Raw genomic sequence first — 18,834 nt, forward strand, 5'->3', positions numbered from 1 at the left:
AAAATAGAGATCCATATTCCTTGATGATAAAGATTGTTTAAAATTGTTTTTAAAACATTTCTATGTGTTTTCTCACTCTTTCCAATGTTTCATTATACTTATTAATGTGGACTTTGGCCCACCCAGTTGGAATCATAGGAGTAGTTTTTATTAACATACTAAGTGAACAACATAAAAATAAATATGAACTTATTAAATGTGAAGTCTTCAAGGAAGCTTTTTAAACTAATTGCATGAAAAGGATTCATCAGCACCTGATGGAAATAATAACACCAAAATGTTATTGTGTATGTTGATTGCATATATCACTAGTGTGAATTTATACTGGTTTTCTTCTTCTTGTGTGGTTCTTATTTTTCTGTGGATAACTGGTATACTTTTTACAAATATTTAAAAAGGAGAAGTGGGGGGTCGTGGCTATGGCAAATACCGTGTACACATATGCAGTAGCTTTCTAACGGTATATTGTGTTCCCCCAAAATGCCAGCATGAATCTTTTAAAATCCAAGGCAAGTTTATTACTCCTCTGTTCAGCGCCCTCCAGTGGCTTTCCTCTTTGCTCATAATGAAATCCAAAGTTCTTTCTCTAGTCTCTAAGGCCCTAAATGCTCTGATCTGCCACTAATTTTGACTCATCTCTTCCTTTGCCAACTCTGCTTCAGCGAAACAGGCCTCCTGACTTTTCGTCTATCAGGCCATGCATGGTCCCACTTGAGGACCTTTGTACTTCCTTCTCTTTCTGTTTGGGATGATTTCCCCCCAGATTCCATATGGCTAGTTCTCTCCATTTAGATTTCTTTTAAAATACTCAACTGTCAGGGAGGCTTTTCTGACTACGCCATGTAAAATAAGTACTTCCTCTTTCACTTTCTCCCTACCTTGCTTTGTGCTTACAGTATTCTAGGTGCTGTATTTGGCACTAGGAATACAAAAATGTATAAATGTCCATGGTCAAATGCATTTAGACTTCATATAGTAGCCCCTATCTTTAATATTATAATGCTCATTTGCATATTATGTTTTATTTTTAAATTCCAGTGTAACTAACATATAGTGTTATATTAGTTTCAGGTGTACGATATAGTGATTCAGCAGTTCCATTGCTCATCAAGATAAGTGTACTCTTAATCCCCTTTGCCAATTTCACCCATCCCTCCCACTCACCTCACCTCTGGTAACCATCAGTTTGTTCTCTGTAGTTAAGAGCCAGTTTTTTGGTTTGTGTCTCCCCCCGACTTTGTTCATTTGTTTTGTTTCTTAAATTCCACATGTGAGTGAAGCCATATGGTATTTGTCTTTCTCTGACTGGCTTATTTCACTTAGCATTATACTCTCTAGATCCATTCTTGTTGCAAATGGCAAGATTTCATTCTTCTTTATTGCTGAATAATATTCTGTTGTAAATATTTATCACATCTTCTTTATCCATTCATCTCTTGACACTTGGGCTGCTTCTATACTTAGGCTATTGTAAATAATGCTGCAGTAAACATAGGAGTGCATATATCCCTTCAAATTAGTGTTTTCATGTTCTTTGAGTAAATACCCAGCAATGTGATTCCTGGATCATAGAGTAGTTCTATTTTTAATTTTTTGAGGAACCTCCATAGTGTCTTCCATGGTGACTGCACCAGTTTGCATTCCCACCAACAGTGCACAAAGGTTCCTTTTTCTCCACATCCTCACCAACACTTGTTGTTTCTTATTTTATTTTAGCCACTCTGACAGGTGCAAGGTGATATCTCATTGTGGTTTTGATTTGCATTTCCTTGATGATGAATGATGTTGAGCATATTTTCATGTGTCTATTGGCCATCTGTATGTCTTCTTTGGAGAAATGTCTGTGTCTTCCCATTTTTAATTGCATTTTTTGTTGTTTTTTTTTTGGTGTTGTATAAGTTCTTTATATATTTTGGATACTAACTTGTTATTAGATATGTCATTTGCAAACATCTCCTCCCGTTCAGTAGGTTATCTTTTAGTTTTGTTGTTTCCTTTGCTGTGCAGAAGCTTTTTATTTTGATGAAGTCCAGTAGTTTATTTTTGCTTTTGTTTCCCTTGCCTCATGAGACATATCTAGTAAGAAGTTGCTATGGCCAATGTCAAAGAGGTTTACTGCCTGTGCTCTTTTCTAGGATTTCTATGGTTTCAGGTCTCAATATTTATGTCTTTAATCCAGTTTGAGTTTATTTCTGTGTATGGTGAAAGTAAGTGGTCCAGTTTCATTCTTTTGTATGTGGCTGTCCAGTTTTTCCAACACCATTTGTTGAATAGACTATTTCTCGTTGGATATTCTGTCCTGCTTTGTTGAAAATTAATTGGCCATAGAATTATGAATTTATTTCTGGGATCTCTATTCGTTTCCATTGATCTATGTGTCTATTTTTATGCCAGTACTATCCTGTTTTGATCACTGCAGCTTTATAATGTAACTTGAAGTCTGGAATTGTGATAATTCCAGACTTCAGTTTTGTTTTTCTTTTTCAAGATTGTTTTGGCTATTTGGGATCTTTGTGGTTCCATACAAATTTTAGGATTGTTTGTTCTAGTTGTGTGAAAAATGCCCTTGGTGTTTTGATAGGGATTGCATTAAATATGTAGATTGCTTTAGGTAATAAAGACATCTTAACAATATTTGTTCTTTTGACCCATGAGCATGGTATGTCTTTCCATTTCTCTGTGTTGTCTTCAATTTCTCTCATCAGTTTTATAGTTTTCAGAGTACAAGTCTATCACCTCTTTGGTTAAGTTTATTCCTAAGTATTTTATGCATATTACAAATTTTAAGAAGCCCTGCTATAATTATCTAAATCTGTTTAACCCAGTATTTTTCTAACTTTTTTTGCCATAATTTTTTTTTTCGTGAAACACCTACTTAAATCCTTTTAGACTTAGACAGTTGTTGATCTTGGGGAACAAAGCTCCGAATAGTGGTGTTGGGGGGAATGGGGAGCAGATCAGTACTGAAGGGACTGTGCCTCTGAAAAAAGTGGTATTACCAGTAGATATGAGGGGTAATAGCTAATTTCTTCTACTTACCTTTTGTTACTAAATTCATTATTTAGGAAGAAAAATCATTATTTCTATAGAGGACAAGAACGTACTTGAAAAATCCCAACATCTATGCCTAATTTTTAAAAAGGCTAAATAAAATTGGAATAAGTGGTTTTTGAACAAAATTGCACACACACAAAATACTTGATCAGTTTCCACTAAAACCAGAAACAAAAGATGCTTATTACCATGGCTGTTGCTGTGTAGCATTGTACTGTATTAACAAAATCAATTACCGTATTCAATCAAGAGAAAATAATTAGAAGCATAAGAAGGAAAGGAAGGGGGAAAGCTATTTCTGTGTATAGATGATGTGATAGTGTATGTTGAAAAGCCAAGAGGATCAATACAACAGCATACCCAAACAAAAAGAATTGAGTAAAATTACCAAACAAAAACCAGGTTACAAAATTAGCAAACAAAAACCAATACTTTCTGTATATACATAATAATTTGTTTGAAAACATAGTGGAAGAAAAGTCTCTGTTTCCACTAACATCAAAAAGATAAAATACTTAAGAATAAACTTAAGAAATATGCCAGATCTGGAAGAGGAAAACATTCTTGAAAAACAAAAACGTAGGCTTGAACAAGTGGAAAGACATTGCATATTTCATGTTCATGGATAGAATAACTCAACATTAGAAAGATTTCTGTTCTCCCCAAGTTCATGTGTAAATGAATTCTATTCCCAGTAAGTTTTCTTTTTTCTGGCACTAGACAAGCTGATCCTAAAAGTCATGGGGAAAAATAAACAGAAAAGAATCAGGAAACCTCTGAAAAAGAAGAGTTAAAAAGGGGGCAAACCCTACTCTACCACGTTTTAAACCACAAAGCCTGTATAATTAAAACTGTTGGGGTAGGGGGCTTATGAGAACTCTCTACTTCCTGTTCAGTTTTGCTCCAAACCTAAAACTGCTCTAAAAAATAAAGTCTTTTATAAGAACAATTGTATGTTGTGGTATATGGACAGACATATGGCCAATGGAACAGAACAGAATGTCCAGAAATAGTAACTATAGAAATTTAGAACGTGATAAAAGTAGCATCTCAAATCTCAGAGGAACAGATGGGACAACTGAATAGATACTTGGTGAGAGGTAAAATCAGGTCCATACCTCATACGATATTCCAAGATAAAATTCCAAGATTCCAAACTGATAAAATCTTATTTTTTCTTATATTTTAAACTTTTAATTTTAAAATAATTTCAGACTTGTGAAAAGTAGTACAAAGAATTTTCTTATACCCTTCACCCTGATTCCCTAAATGTTATTATTTGCTACACGTTCTTTGTTATTCATTCTCTGAAACAGAGAATGAATTGCAGATATAATGTCCCTTTACCAATAAATACCTCAGTAATATTTCCCGAGAACAAGAATGTCTGTCGGTTCAAGCTTCTATAACAGAATATCACAGACCAGGTGGCTTATAAGCACCAGAAATTTCTTTCTTCTCATCCTGGAATCTGGAAGTCCCACATGAGGGCAGCAGCATATTTGTTGTGTGGCACGGGCCTACTCCTAGTTCCTAGATGGCCGTCTGCTCACTGAGTCATCACATGGCAGAAGGGACTTGGGAGCTCTCTGAGGTCTCCTAAAAGGGCACTAATCCCATTCATGAAGGCTTCACCTTCATGATCTAATCACCACCCAAGGGCCCCGTCTTCAATACCATCACATTGGGCATTAGGATTTAACACAGGAATTTGTGGGGGGTAGCACAAACATTCAGTCTAAAACAAAGAACATTTTCTTATATAATCAGAGTACAATTATCAAAATCAGGAAATTAGCATTGATAAAATACTGAATAAGGCTTATAGATTACAGTAGCATTTTATCAATGCTTTTGGAAGAACTATTAGTTGCCCCACTAATCCCTTCTGCTCCACAGTCCAGCCTATGCTCACACACTGCAGTTAGTTATCATGCTCTTTAGTGTCCTTTAATCTGGAAGAGTTCCTCAGTGTTGCCTTCTCTTTCATGACCATAACAATTTTGAAGAGTACAGGCTTCTTTTGTAGAATGTCCCTCAAATTAGGTTCGTCTGATGTTTCCTTGTGATTAGATTCTCAAAGTAACATTTTTAGCAAGAATACCACAAAAGTGATGTTCCATCATTGAATGTACCATTTCTAGGACTGTTAACTTTAGTCACCACTTCAGGTGGTATCTGTCAAGTTTCTCCATTCTGTAAGGGTAAAGTTTTTCTTTGTAATTAATAAGTATTTTGGTAGACTCAGATGCACCACACAGATCCTTCGAGGAAGGACTTTGCTGCTCAGTTGTGAAAGGTGTGGTCTGCGGACAGCTTCTAGCTGTTAGCTCTTTCTTGACTAACTTCACCCAAGGTCACACCCTTCCTGTGCCAGCCTGCATTCAGTGCCTGAGTGAGAAGGGGCCTGGCTGCTTTAGAGCTCTCTGCTAGTTGGCCAAGATTTTGATAAGCCTGCACTGCAGTTAGATTTCTCCTTAGAACATAGCCTGTACCCCAAACTCTCTCTCAGCATCTGATTCCAGAGAACACAACCTGAGACAAGTATCTTTGTGGGGAAATACCTTGAGACTCTGTAAATCTGTTCCTGATTATTTGCATTACTCTTTTTAGCATCTGTTGAGGATTCTTGCTTGAAACGGTTATTATTATGTTGGTTGCCAAATGGTGATTTTTCTAATTCTATGATTTCGTCTACATTTTCTAGTTAGAATTCTGTAAGAAAGAGCTTTCCCTCCTCCCCAGTTAATTCATTTACATCTGCACGCTGTCGTGGATTCTTTTTTTATGGATTATGATCTATCATTTATTTTATTGCTCAAATTGTCCCAGATTTGGCCAGTAGGTACTTCAATTCGGTTTCTCTATCCTTTTGACATGTCCCCATCATTTGTTCCTTCCTTACTTTCTGGTACCACAAGATTTCTCAGGCTTATCTGACACTTTTCCCATGCTGGAATCTGCCATTTCAAAATGGACCACATTTGAATGTAAAAAATAAAAGCATTCAAATACTAGAAAGAAACATGGGTGGATGATCTTATAACCAGGGAGTGAGGAAAGCCCAACAGAAAAAAATGGATAAGTGTCATAAACAGTTCACAACAACAGCAAAAAAGAATGGCTCGTAAAACACATGAAAATATACTTATTCTCTTGTATAAGAAAATGCAAAGTAAAATTACCCTGTGATACAAAATGTTTGGAAACACTTTATTGGGTACACGATGGAGAAACAGGCAGTCTGATGCAATGCCTGTAGGAGTATAAAATGGTACAACTTCTATAAACAAGGGATTTGGGAAAACCAGGCAGATTAACTTTTGGTCCAGTAATTTCAAATTAGGAATCTACACTGAGAGTAAACTTCCACAAATAAACAACACATGCATAAGGTTATTCATTGCCACATTGTTTGTAGCAGTAGAGATTGGAGACAACCCAAATGTCTATCAATAGAGGCCTGATTATATAACTGGAACACCCACACAATGGAGTACTGTTGCAGTGCTTTAAAACACAATGATTGTCTCTATGTACTGATGTGCAGTGATTTCTAGGGTGTGGTAAGAAAAGCAAGGTGCGGAATAGGTATATAAAGGAAGAAATTAGAAATATTTAATTTAATACATTTATTTACTTCTCAGAAAGAAATAGGATAAAGCAAACTAATAAAAATGATTATCTGGGGTGAGAAGATAAGAAAGGAAAGCCAGGCCTTTCTGAGTATGTTTTTATATAGTTTTAACTTTTAAACCATTTATATTTTTTACATATCCAAAAAAATTAAACAGGAGGAAAAGCAAATTGTAAAATTTGGAATCATGAAACAAATGAACTTAATTTTATGTGAAGTTGGTACCATACACAAGAGGAAAGAATGATTTCAAGTGGCTTTTGAATATCATACTCCTTAGTGGGATACAGTTTAAAGCCAAAACGAAACAGAATTTTAAAACTGCAAAGAAAACTTAAACTAGTATGTAGTGTTTAAACTATTTTAGATATACTTTAGGATGAACTGAATCAGTAAATCAATTAGGAGCTAAGATTTTCATAGTATATAAACATAAAAAGATACAAATATAATGCCTAAGAAATTAAGGAGAAACTTTGTAATGTTCTATTTGAATTGGAAGTATCAATGTGAATATAATTAGGTATATAATACTACTTCTGTCATCCCAAAGGGCCTTAAAAGCAGTGAAACTCCGGTAGCTATGAGCACCCCTGGTATTCAAAGGTTGGTTTCTAAATATCATTAAAAGGAATCAGATGCAGGGCACCTGGTTGGCTCAGCCCATAGAGTATGTGACTTGATTTTGGGGTCATGAGTTCAAGCCCCACACTGGGGGTAGAGCCTACTTAAAACAAACAAACAAACAAACAAACAAACAAACAAACAAAACCAATGCCCCTTGGAGAAATGGCTAATTTCAGGGCTGGAGGTGGGAAAAAATATAAAGTGAGCCTGGGATATCTTGTGCTAGACAGCAAGGAAGTGCTCCAAGACTAATGGGGATGATTCAAGAGGATACAGGAGTCAGTTGGAAGAGCAGTGGCCGAAGATGAGACAATTTGAACATAAGAAAGAATGAGTGTAGTTGATAATGGCACATTAGATAAAGAAAAATCCATGTTTCCCTATTGATATTCAAAACAAGAACATTAAAATTTATTTGCTAACAGTGGAGTTGAATGTCATACCAGCATCCTATTCTGAAAATGGGTAATTAAAGGGAAATAATTAAGTTTTTGTGCTGCCTTTTTAGGAAGCTCTAGTTCATCCCCAGTTGAAAGCTCTTTACAGAAGAATGCCAGCTTGAAACTATGGAAATAAATAATAGAGGGTTTTTCATGGTGATTTTCAAATTCTACAAAATAATTGATTTAGGCAGATTATCGGTGGATGCTAACACCATTGGGTGAAAAGTTTTGGGGGAAGAAGATATTCACATACTGCTAACATTTTAGCCCACAAAAACCTCCATGATTGTTAAAGTGGGAAATGTACTTTTACAAAGGAGAGACCTGGTGGTCACCACCATGTTAAGTGACCCAAACATAGCATCACTGATAGTGACAAACCTAAGTAATGTACCTGATGTGCTGAACACAGTACCCAGAATACTTCATACCTGAGTGTTCTTGTCCCTTCTCCCCCTCCCACCCTCAGATTACATTCACACCTTCAGACTTGGAGTGGAATATTAGGAAGCGGAGTTTGGGGTAGGGGTCGGAGGATGAAATCAGCCACCAAAAAGAAACAGACAAATCCAGAATGTGGTACATTTCACAAGACATCTGGCCTGTTCTTTTCAAAAAGTGACTGTCATATGAGATTCTAGGAAGGTGATGGTAATGGTGCATTATTTTTGAGTCTCCCCAAATTACTGCATAAAAATGTTCAACAACTTGAATATCTACAACAAAACCAGTTTGCTAGAGAATGGGAATGAGTTTTAGACAACCGGAATGACTACTGGATATTAACTCTGATATGAACATTAAATATGTATTTATTACCTTATTACCTATGAGCAAAAGTAATAAGGAAGAGAGGCTATAGTTTGTAATGGATATATGATCTAACAGAGTAGATATAGTACAGCTATTAGAAAATGGACAACAGTGTAAAAAACTAATATTTTCAGTAATCATATTGGTCTCATTATCGAGGCTGTTGGGTGGGCAATATGGGATAAAGAAAATGAATAAAATCTGTTACATTTATATACACCAGTAATGAAGCAGTAAAAACAAAACAAAAAAAATGAATGTGACATTCTAATTCTTCATCCTTTCTGTCCTTGAGAACCAGGATTCTCAGTGGTTAAAAAAAGAAAAAAAGGAGATACAATTAAAAGATGAATGATAAAAACTTTACAAACTTGAATTTGAATTATTAGGATGAACTCATAAGGTGTTTTATCTTTAAAAAAAAGTATGTGTATGGACATACATAGATATAGTAATGGAGGTAAAACTGTTTATTAACAGACAAATCATTTATGTAGAAAATCCCAAAGAATATATAAAAACACTACTAAAAACTAGTAAGTCAATTTATTAGCAAGTTCACAGGATACAGGATCAATAAAACTGGGTTATATTTCTACCAAGAATTACAAATTGAAATTTTTAAAACACTATAATCACATGAAAAACATGAAATACGGGGTGCCTGGGTGGCTCAGTTAAGCATCTGCCTTCAGCTCAGGTTATGGGTTATGATCCCAGGGTTCTGGGATCGAGCCCTGCATCAGGTTCCCTGCCCAGTAGGGAGTCTGCTTCTCCCTCTTCCTCTGCCCCTCCCTCTGCTTGTGTTCTCTCTCTCGCTGTCTCTCTCTCTCTGTCAAATAAATAAATAAAATCTTAAAAAAAATTAAATACTTTAGGATAAATCTAACAAAAGACCTACAAGTTTTAGTGTGTTGATGAGATAAAATCTAAAGTGAAGAGATACACACTGTGTTCATAGAATGGAAGGCTGATTATTGTTAAGATGTCAGTTCTTTCCATACTGATCTAGGGAGTCAACACAATGCCAAACAGAATCCCGGCAGGCATTTTTTTTTTTTTTTAAGAAATCAGTAAGATAAGCTTAGGATTTATATGGAAATGTAAAGGACCTAAAATAGCCAAAACACTTTTGAAAAAGAACAAGTTGGAGGACTCACACTATCTTGTTTCAAGATTTACTATGAGCTACATGTAATCAAGTCATGTGGTATTGGGCTAAGAATGGACATATACAGCAATAGGACAGAATAGAGTTCAGAAATAAACCCTTACACATATAAGTTTAATTTTTAATCAATTTTTGTCAAAAATTCCGAGGCAATTCAGTAGAGAAAGGAGTTTCAGCTAACAATATTGGAACTACTGGCCATCTATGTACAATAAAATTAATCCCAACCCTTACTTTATACCATATTTTTAAAAATCAGCTTTTAAAATAGATCACAGACCTCAATGTGAAACCTCCAAAACTTCTAGAAGGAAACTTATGAGCAAATCTTTGTGTCTTTTGGTTGCCAAAGATTTCTTAAGGACACGAAGCATGAACCATAACAGAAAAAATTGATAAATTGGACTTCATTAAAATTAAATTTTTTTGTTCTTCAAAGAAAACAAAATATGGACTAGAAGGAAATATTTGCAGAATATATTTGTTAAAGGACTATATCCAGAGTATATAAAGAACCCACAGTTCAATAATAAGGGAGATAATGATCAAAAAGTAGCCAACAATTTCAACACACAACTTCACAAAGAAGAGGTGTAGGGATGGCCAGTAAGCATGTGAAACGATACTCAACATTGTTAGTCATTAAGGAAATACAAAATCGCAATGAGATATCACTATATATTTTTTAGAATAGCTAAAAATTTTTAAAGATTAACCATTCCAAATGTTGATGGAACAACTTGTAACTCATACATTTTTCGTGGGGAATGTAAAACAATACAACCACTTTTGAAAACAGTTTGGCTGTTTCTGATAAAGTTAAACATAGATCCAGCAATCTTATATCTAGATATTTACCCCAATAATGAAAATATATGTCCACCCACGGCTTGCACAGGAGTATTCATAATAGCCAAAAACCGAAAGCAAATGCCATATCAGTTGGTGAATGGATAAGCAAGTTGTGCTGCCTCCATACAGTAGAATACTACTCAGCAGTAAAAAGAAACAATTTGTTAATTAGAATTTCCGGTTCCAGAACAAGTGAATACATACTCTTCCTATTTTTCCTGCTAAGTACAACTAAAACCCCTAGATACTATGCATAAAGCAAACATAAGACAATTCTGAAACATGGATAGAGGAAGGCAGATCAGCTGGGGACCTTGGTACCTGAGAAATGATATGGTGGTAAATTCCCTGGGTTTTCTTTTTGCCTCATATATCCTATCCTGTGTGCTAGAGAAGCTGGCAACCTGGAAACACCAATGAGCACCGATGAAAAGCCCCAAGAAAAGCTGGTTTTTTTTTTTTAGTCAAACAGAAAAGGGGCAACCTATAGCAAGACAAAACTAGGCAGTAACTGTCCTACTTCAGCCGAAAATGATGGGAAAACTGCACTCTGTCCCCACTTTCTCCAGCAGAGGCTGAGTATGAGCTTATACTTCCCCCTTGCTCAGCTATAACAAGGCACACCTCTTGTATCTCCCCACTTTCCTACTGGGGTGGCGTCAGAGAAGGTGAAGGCCTGGGCAGTCGGTAGACAGACTTCCATCCTCCCTGGGCAGTGATAATGCACCTCTCCCCATATGGTATCAGTGGAGGCCTTGGGTGGAGCACTTGTGTAGATCTTGCTCAATTATGTCTGTCCCTGGAATTGTATCTTTTTAGGTGGCTTTATAAATAAAACTTTTCTTTAGTTATAATTTCGATATAGTGATTGCATGTTTACTGGATTGGAGATTGAAGTAGATAGATATATTTTAGTTTATTAAGGAAGAGTCCAGGTACTCCTCTGTTTTATCAACAGATTTTAGTCAAAAATGGTTATTGATTAACAAACATTGCTGAAGCATTACTGCTGTATGCCAGGCTTTAGAACTAAAACAATGAATAAGGTGAGAGACACTATAGGAAATAATACAAGTCAAAGTAGACTTGAGCTCAGATATCTGTCTACACTACATGTACTAGTTCCGTGATCTTAGCTAAGTCATTTAATTATTTTGAGCCTTAGCTTACTTCTCTGTAAAATAGAGCTAATAATAACTTTTAGAGTTGTTATTCTAAGACATGATTCCACACTTGTGCAGTCCAGTAGGGTGAGATAGACATATTACCAAGTAATTGCAAAAAAAAAAAAAATGAGGTGGCATGGTGGAGATGGAAAAATGAGCAGTGGTGATATAAAGGAGTATCTGCTCTGCCTAAAGAGGGACTCAGGACAGCTTTACAGAGGTGACAGTATTTAAACTGGGCCTTGGAGGATGAATAGGGGAAGGCACAACACCTGTGAAACTGCTTGATGTATTTAGGAAACTGCTATTTGTTCAGGATAATTAGACCACAGGTATGGGCAAATGACAGACTGGAGAGGTAGGCAGATTGTCGATCACAGAGGGACTATAGTTGTTACCCTGAATATTTTGGACTTTATTATGTAAGTGATTGGGAGGTGTTGAAGACTGTTCAGCCATCGGATTTGCTGGTGGTGAGGTGTGTTAAGCCAATAGTTGAAAGTCTCTTTAAGCTATTATGTTTGAGGAGGGCCTGAAATAACGCAATGGGACAAATTGAGAGTAGATGACAGATTTGAAGAGTCATAGCTAGTAGAATTAACAGGACCTAGAGGCCACTGGACTATCTCTAGAGAAAGAATAAATAGCAATTCCCAGGGTCTTAGGCTAGGAATCAGAAGCACTCTAAAATTAACAAGGATAAGTTCCTGTACTTTTTTCCTATAGAAGAACACAAGTTGTCTTGAGTATAGCTTGTAAGTTTGGTTAGGTACATCACAGACTGATGACCTGAGCACCATAGAGGAGGGTCCTATTCTTTCTGTAGGTGGCAATAAAGTAAGAGCTAAAGGAAACCTAACTATAACCATATTAATAGACTTAAAATTAACAAAAGTCTGAAAAAAGTTTTAATGCGATTGCAGTGTTGATGAAGAAAAATTTTGTGTTTAACATTTTAGTGTTTTTAGCGTTTTCTAAGTGCAATCCTGAATTTGCATTAGTGTTTACATTTTAAAACTAAATTTTATTTTTGTGAAAATGATGTTAAGATGAGTAGTCAATCTGAAATAAAATGTATGTACAAAATGTTTAAAGTGTATTATTTATTCACTATTTTTCTTCTATTCTAGTTACTCTCTCTGGAAATGGAGAAAACGGTAAGGCATCTTAAGTCTCAATTTAAGTAGAATACTTATGGTATCCTAATTGTGACCCACATAGTTTTTATTTAGTGATGACTATATGTGTTTTGTTTTCAGAAAGAAAATACATGTTTTTATAGTTTAAGTAATTGAAAGGAGATACAGTATTGTGTTTATTCCTATTCAATATATTTTCATTTGTGTTATTTATATAAATTGAAGTAGCTGTTATTTTGTAAGGCATCTAGTACCCAAACTTCTTTGATATATTTATGTATGTATTTATGCCTTGTATATTCTTCAGAATGCTTGATAGTAGTGACTCAAAGATTTTTAATACCAGTTCTAGCTAGGGTTGAGCAGATTTTGTTTCATGATGTCTAAATTTTATTTATGGTCCTCTTGTTTATATATTTGTTAAAAATAGTACTTTACTACTCACAGACATTTAACAAAATAACCAGACTGTAAATTTGTAAATTGTGTTACTAGTTAATTTTGAAAGGGAATTCTACTTTTTATAATGACTAGTTAATGAGATAATGCCTAGAGGGAAAAATTCATTGCTCAGAATTTCACCAAGCTTTAGCTTGGTGAAATATTAAGAAAATATTAAGTCTACTGAGATCAAATTTCAAAATGAAATTTGATTTGAAATGTGAAAATTCAGAGGATTTCCAAAACAGTTAGTTAGAAATTATTAATAAATATTTATTCTTATTGGAAATAATTAGGCATTAAGCATGTAAATCTCAAGTTGCCTTTGAATCTGATTTCTCAATTCTAGCCAGGGTTGAGGAGGAATAAATATAGACTCAATCTTGGTAGGCTTGATTTTCTTCCTTTAAATCAAAACTGTTTTCTATATGTGAAAGCAGATAGAGAAAGCAGAGAACTTCTGAAGTACTTATGAGAGAACATCCAACTTGTCTCATTATTTCTTGGAACTATTTTCCCCATGTCTTTCAAAGAGTCTTTTGATGAGGTTGTTTGCCTTTTTGTTTTTTTAAATTCATTTACAGGTGATTTTTGAATCAGACTTTTTGATTTATAGATTCAGATTTTGGGGTTGCTTTTTTTTTTGCTTTGATTTAATTTGCTTAGTTAACTAAGCTTTTACTTTATTACTTTTTTTAAGATTTATTTACTTATTTTTGAGAGAGAGAGAAAGCACGAGTGGGAGAGGCAGAGGGAGAGGAAGAGAGAATCTCATGCAGACTCTGTGCACAGGACCTAACACAAGGCTTGATTCCAGGACCCTGAGATAACAACCCAAGCTGAAACCAAGAGTCGGCCTACCAGCTGACTGTGCCAGCCAGGCACCCCGTTTATCTATTACTTCTAACTAATGGTTTATAGCATGTATATGTGCTCAGAAGTTTTCTTATTAACAATCACATTATTTCAAATTTATATAAAAGCAGTATTTCCTGTTATCCTTTACATTATAGTTTGCTGTTTTCCATTTGTTAAGTACTTATTACATTCCAGGCATGATGCTAAGAGATTTATCAGTTTGTTTGTTTTTTTTAACTGAGGGTTAAGATTTTTTAAAGCAGACACCATTTTGTTCTTACACCTATGGAGAGCAGAAATACTCTAAAAATATTTTAAATGTCTTTAAAAATATTTTGGGAGTATATTTTATATGCTAACCTTAGTTGTAAGTAACTAAATGATTAAGAAGTTTAAAGTACCTCAAGGTTACCATTTATCTCAAAGCTATACAGTAGAATACAGATGAGGATTGACAAACTTGATTGAATATAGGGGTCAGGCAAAAATTTTAAAAAGTGAAATGAGCTAGGTGAAGATAATATCGCAAACTCGGTAAAAGCCTCAGTGTTCATGTAACAGTAGGAGACTGAGCTCCAGTATACTTTTCCAAAGGAAAATCAAATGAAGGAATGATATTGAATCCATTAGGTAGACCATGAGGTTCAACCTGGAGGGAATGGAGATGGTAGAGAACGCAGATTTTGAGAAGCCAAAATTCAATGAGGATGATAATCAGTTTTAGTGCACATGAAAAGAAAGCAAATTTGAAGATAGAAGGAAGTTGTGGTAAGGATTTTGTCTTGGCATCAGATGTTGGCTCTGAAATAGAATGTGACTACTAAGATGATGGGTAAAGTGGAGGAAAATAGACTTCTAGGTATGACATAATGAAAAGAACCTTGGATTTTTATTGAGCAGATATGGGTTTAAATCCTGGCTTTATCATTTACTAAGTGACATTGGGCAGGATATTAAATTCTCTGCACCTTGGTTTTCACATTTGTAAACTGAAAATACATTCCAGGACTACAGTGAGGCTTAGAAATAGGGTACACATTATATACCTTCTAATAGGCTTTCAGTAGGTGGAAGTAGTGATTTGAGTAGCTGTGGTCAAATATGGTTAGCAGGAAGTCCCAGTGTTTTATAATGCATTCATCAGTCATGAGTCATGCACATGGAGCTATTTCCCAGGAACATCACAGCCAAGGTGGAGTAGAAACTCTGAACAACACATTTACACTGACCATTGAGATGGACTGGAGGGACTTTTGCAGTGATCCCAATGATTTAAGCAACAGTTTATGAGCTGTTACACTGGCAGTGAAAATAATGAAAGAGAGGAACTAGAATTTGAGGTGCTCTGTGCTGATTACCTGTGCAATGTGAGGAGTTACTGGGCCCTGGCTTCCTGTGGGACTCATGGTTCTGTTCTCTTAGACCATATGTGCCCCAGTATAATTGCAAACGAAAAGGCTGGGTCCAACGAGTTGTTAATTTTTTTTATCATTATTTTATTTAAAAAGAACATTTTTTAAAACCAAAAGTGAAAGGAGAAATAACCTCAGACAAAAGGAAGAATAGTACTTTGAATTGTTCTTTGCAGACCAGTGAAACTTCTATCATTCCTTAAACTTGGGAAACATGGAAATAGGGAACATGCAAAAAGAACCAGATTTTGAGAGGAAAGATTCTTGGATAGTAATAATAATAATAGCCAGTACTGGGGTGCCTGGCTGGCTCAGTCAGTAAAGCGTGTGACTCTTGATCTCAGGATTGTGAGTATGAACCCCAGATGGGTGTAGAGATTACTTTTTTTAAAATGGCCAGTATTTATTAAGGATTTATTATGTGCCAGATGCTGTTTTAAATGTTTCTCATGTATTAGGTCATCAATATTAAGCAACTAGCTTTAATAAAACAAATTAAGTGCTTTAATTAAAGACTGAGCAGATCAGAGGGGGAGTATAGTATGAAGAGGTAATGAATTCTAATAATAAAGGAAAAGGCTTATGTGGAAGAAGTAATATTTGATCTGAACTTTAAAAATGAGTAGAATTTCAAACTTTGAAGCTTGTGTCTGCTTTGTTTTCTTCAGTGGATTTGTGGTGCCTCATTCCAAACAGAAAAAGTTTAAGCACCTGGTACATAGTTCTTGCTTCCTATGGAAACCAGTCCTACTTCTTTCAAAAAGAAAAACTAGAATATAACAAAAAGCCCTAAATTATATCAGTGATAAGTTAATATTTGGAGATAAAGATGTTAGAATGTTTACACTAATCCACTTGTGAAACAGTTATTGCAGAAACTTTAAATGGCTAAAAATTTTTCGTTAGCCTATGTTGGAGGAGAATGAAATTTAGTGTAATGTTTTTGGTTAATCCAGGAACTGAGTTTTTCAGATTACTCGTTATCCACAATGGTGGGAACTTCCTTTATTACTTTGTAATTCCTTGAATTTAATGTTCATAGTGATGGAAGCTGTCTTAAATAACTTTTAAGTAATTTAAAATGTAATTTTTAGGAAGAGCTTGAAATTCAGTGAGTGAAGAGGGTGTTTCAACGTAAGTGTTCAGCAGTTTAATAAAATCAAATCTCATCTCAGGCTACAAGTCTTTATTTATAAACCAGGCTGATAACCCTTAAATGCAGGAACTGAATGTTTCTTCATATCTGTAATGGTAGGTCATTCAGATAAAGGAGTTTATAAATTTGATGTCTTCAGTAGGTTTGGATTAAGATATTTATTGGATTAAGCCTCCTGACCCTAAATATTGTGTTTTAATGTAATGCTTTTTCCTGTTTTCACCTGGATTCAATGAAATGTTATTTGTTTTTATTTACCAGGAAAGGCCGTTGTTTACCTTGTGGCTTTCCATCTGTTCTTTGTTATGTTTGTATGGTCCTATTGGATGACAATTTTCACATCTCCCGCTTCCCCCTCCAAAGAGGTAAATTTAATGTTGGTAAATTACCAAATGCTGTAGCTAATTATGGAATTATTTTCCCTGTGTTACCTTTGTTAAAACTTTATTACATAATGCATTTGTTCTGTTTCCGTTCATGAACTTGCTTGGTGACTCCACATTGTGAATGTGAGTCGTCAGCCTGGTCTCAGATACAGCCCACTGACTTAGCATACTAAAAGACTGATCATAGTTTACTTAATACTGGTGTTTTTCTGCCATGCTATATAGTCTTAAAGACATACATTTTTTTACTGGACTAAAAAATCTTAGGGGACAGAATTGAGTTAGAAAAGTAGAGTGTATTTTTGGACACCTTAACATATTTTCTCAGGCCTGAACAAATATGCTGCAACTAAAGAAAGTTTTAATTGTGGGAAACAAATTGTCTAGGCTGTTGTTTGTTATACTTTAATATGGCTAGTGTTTCTTCTAATTTGAGGTTCCACTGGGAAAATAATGTGAATAAATATTTATGTAGAGTAAATTTTAAGACCAGTATGTTTCTCTTGCCTTGACATAGCTGACTGAAATCTGGTATAACTAGATGGCTAAGAATGTACCCTCTGGTGTTAGGATTATCTGAGTTTGATTTTCTGCTCTAACACATTACTTAATGTCTCTGAGCCTCCGTTTTCTTATTGGAAAATGGAGCTAACCGTAGTGCCTGTTTCTGTAAGATGTTTGTGAGGATTAAGTGAGATTCATTCACATAAAGCTTTTAACACAGTACCTGCCCCATGGTTGGCAATCAAATATTAGGTGATGATGATAATTATTTCCACTCATAAAATTCATCAAAATTTGTTAAAAATTATAGACCACATGTTTAAAATAATACCAACTTCCCTTTAACTTTTTATAAAACATATATACATAAAAGTATATATAAGTGTATACCTGATGGATTTTCACAAACCGAACCTTGAGCAACCACCACCAAGTTGAAGAAACGGAACATTACCAGCGTCTCATAAGCGTCCTCATGCTCCCTTCCAGCCACGAAACCCACTGTCCTGCCCCCTAGTGGCATCAGTTTGTTTTGCCTGGTTTTGCACTTTACATAAATGGAATCATATACTCTTGTGTTTGTGTCTCTGGCTTCTTTCATTAACATTCTGTTTGCATATTCATCCATGTTGTTGCATATACTTGTGGAGCATTCATTCTCATTATTGTTTAGTATTCAGCTGTGGTAAATAATAGTTTATTTAACTGCTCTGTTGTTGATGGGCAGGGGCATTTGGGTGGCTTCCAGTGTAAGGCTCTTATAAAGAGGGCTTCTGTAAACATTCTGTTGCATATACCTATGTATATACTTACATATATAGAGAGAGAATTCTTTTGGGTAGGTGCCTCAGATTGGAATTGCTGGATCATATGTTGTGTGTACATTCAGCATTAAGTAGAAAATGCCAAACAGTCTTTTGCACATTTTTTTTCTATTGGATGCTTTTGTTTTAAGGGGTAGTGAAATCAGTCAAACGTAGTGTTTCTTAAAATATATTCGTCAGACATTTGGTAATAATTAGTCAACTCTTAAAGTTATGTTACAAACTGCCATCCATATCTTTTTTTTTTATTTTTAAGATTGATTTATTTTTAGAGAGCACATGTGTGCAAGTGGGAGAAGCAGACTCCCACTAAACACTGAGCCCGACACAGGGGCTTAGTCTCATGACCCT

At 35.1% G+C, this 18,834-nt stretch overlaps 1 protein-coding gene across 11 annotated transcripts in view; it reads left to right on the top strand.

Moving 5' to 3' along the window:
- ZDHHC20 (zinc finger DHHC-type palmitoyltransferase 20) overlaps positions 1-18,834 on the top strand; it is a 70,533-nt gene that overhangs the window by 11,419 nt on the left and 40,280 nt on the right. For all 11 annotated transcript variants that reach the window (XR_003519138.2, XR_003519139.2, XM_027589686.2 and 8 more), the window contains exons 2-3: positions 12,894-12,920; positions 17,031-17,134. Coding sequence is in view for 9 of the 11 variants with exons in the window: in XM_027589686.2 (XP_027445487.1) it covers positions 12,894-12,920; positions 17,031-17,134 (131 nt within the window). In the remaining 2 variants the exon portion in view is untranslated. The remainder of the gene's footprint in view (positions 1-12,893; positions 12,921-17,030; positions 17,135-18,834) is intronic.

This window comes from Zalophus californianus, chromosome 3 (assembly GCF_009762305.2).
Source record: "Zalophus californianus isolate mZalCal1 chromosome 3, mZalCal1.pri.v2, whole genome shotgun sequence".
NCBI lineage: Eukaryota > Metazoa > Chordata > Mammalia > Carnivora > Otariidae > Zalophus > Zalophus californianus.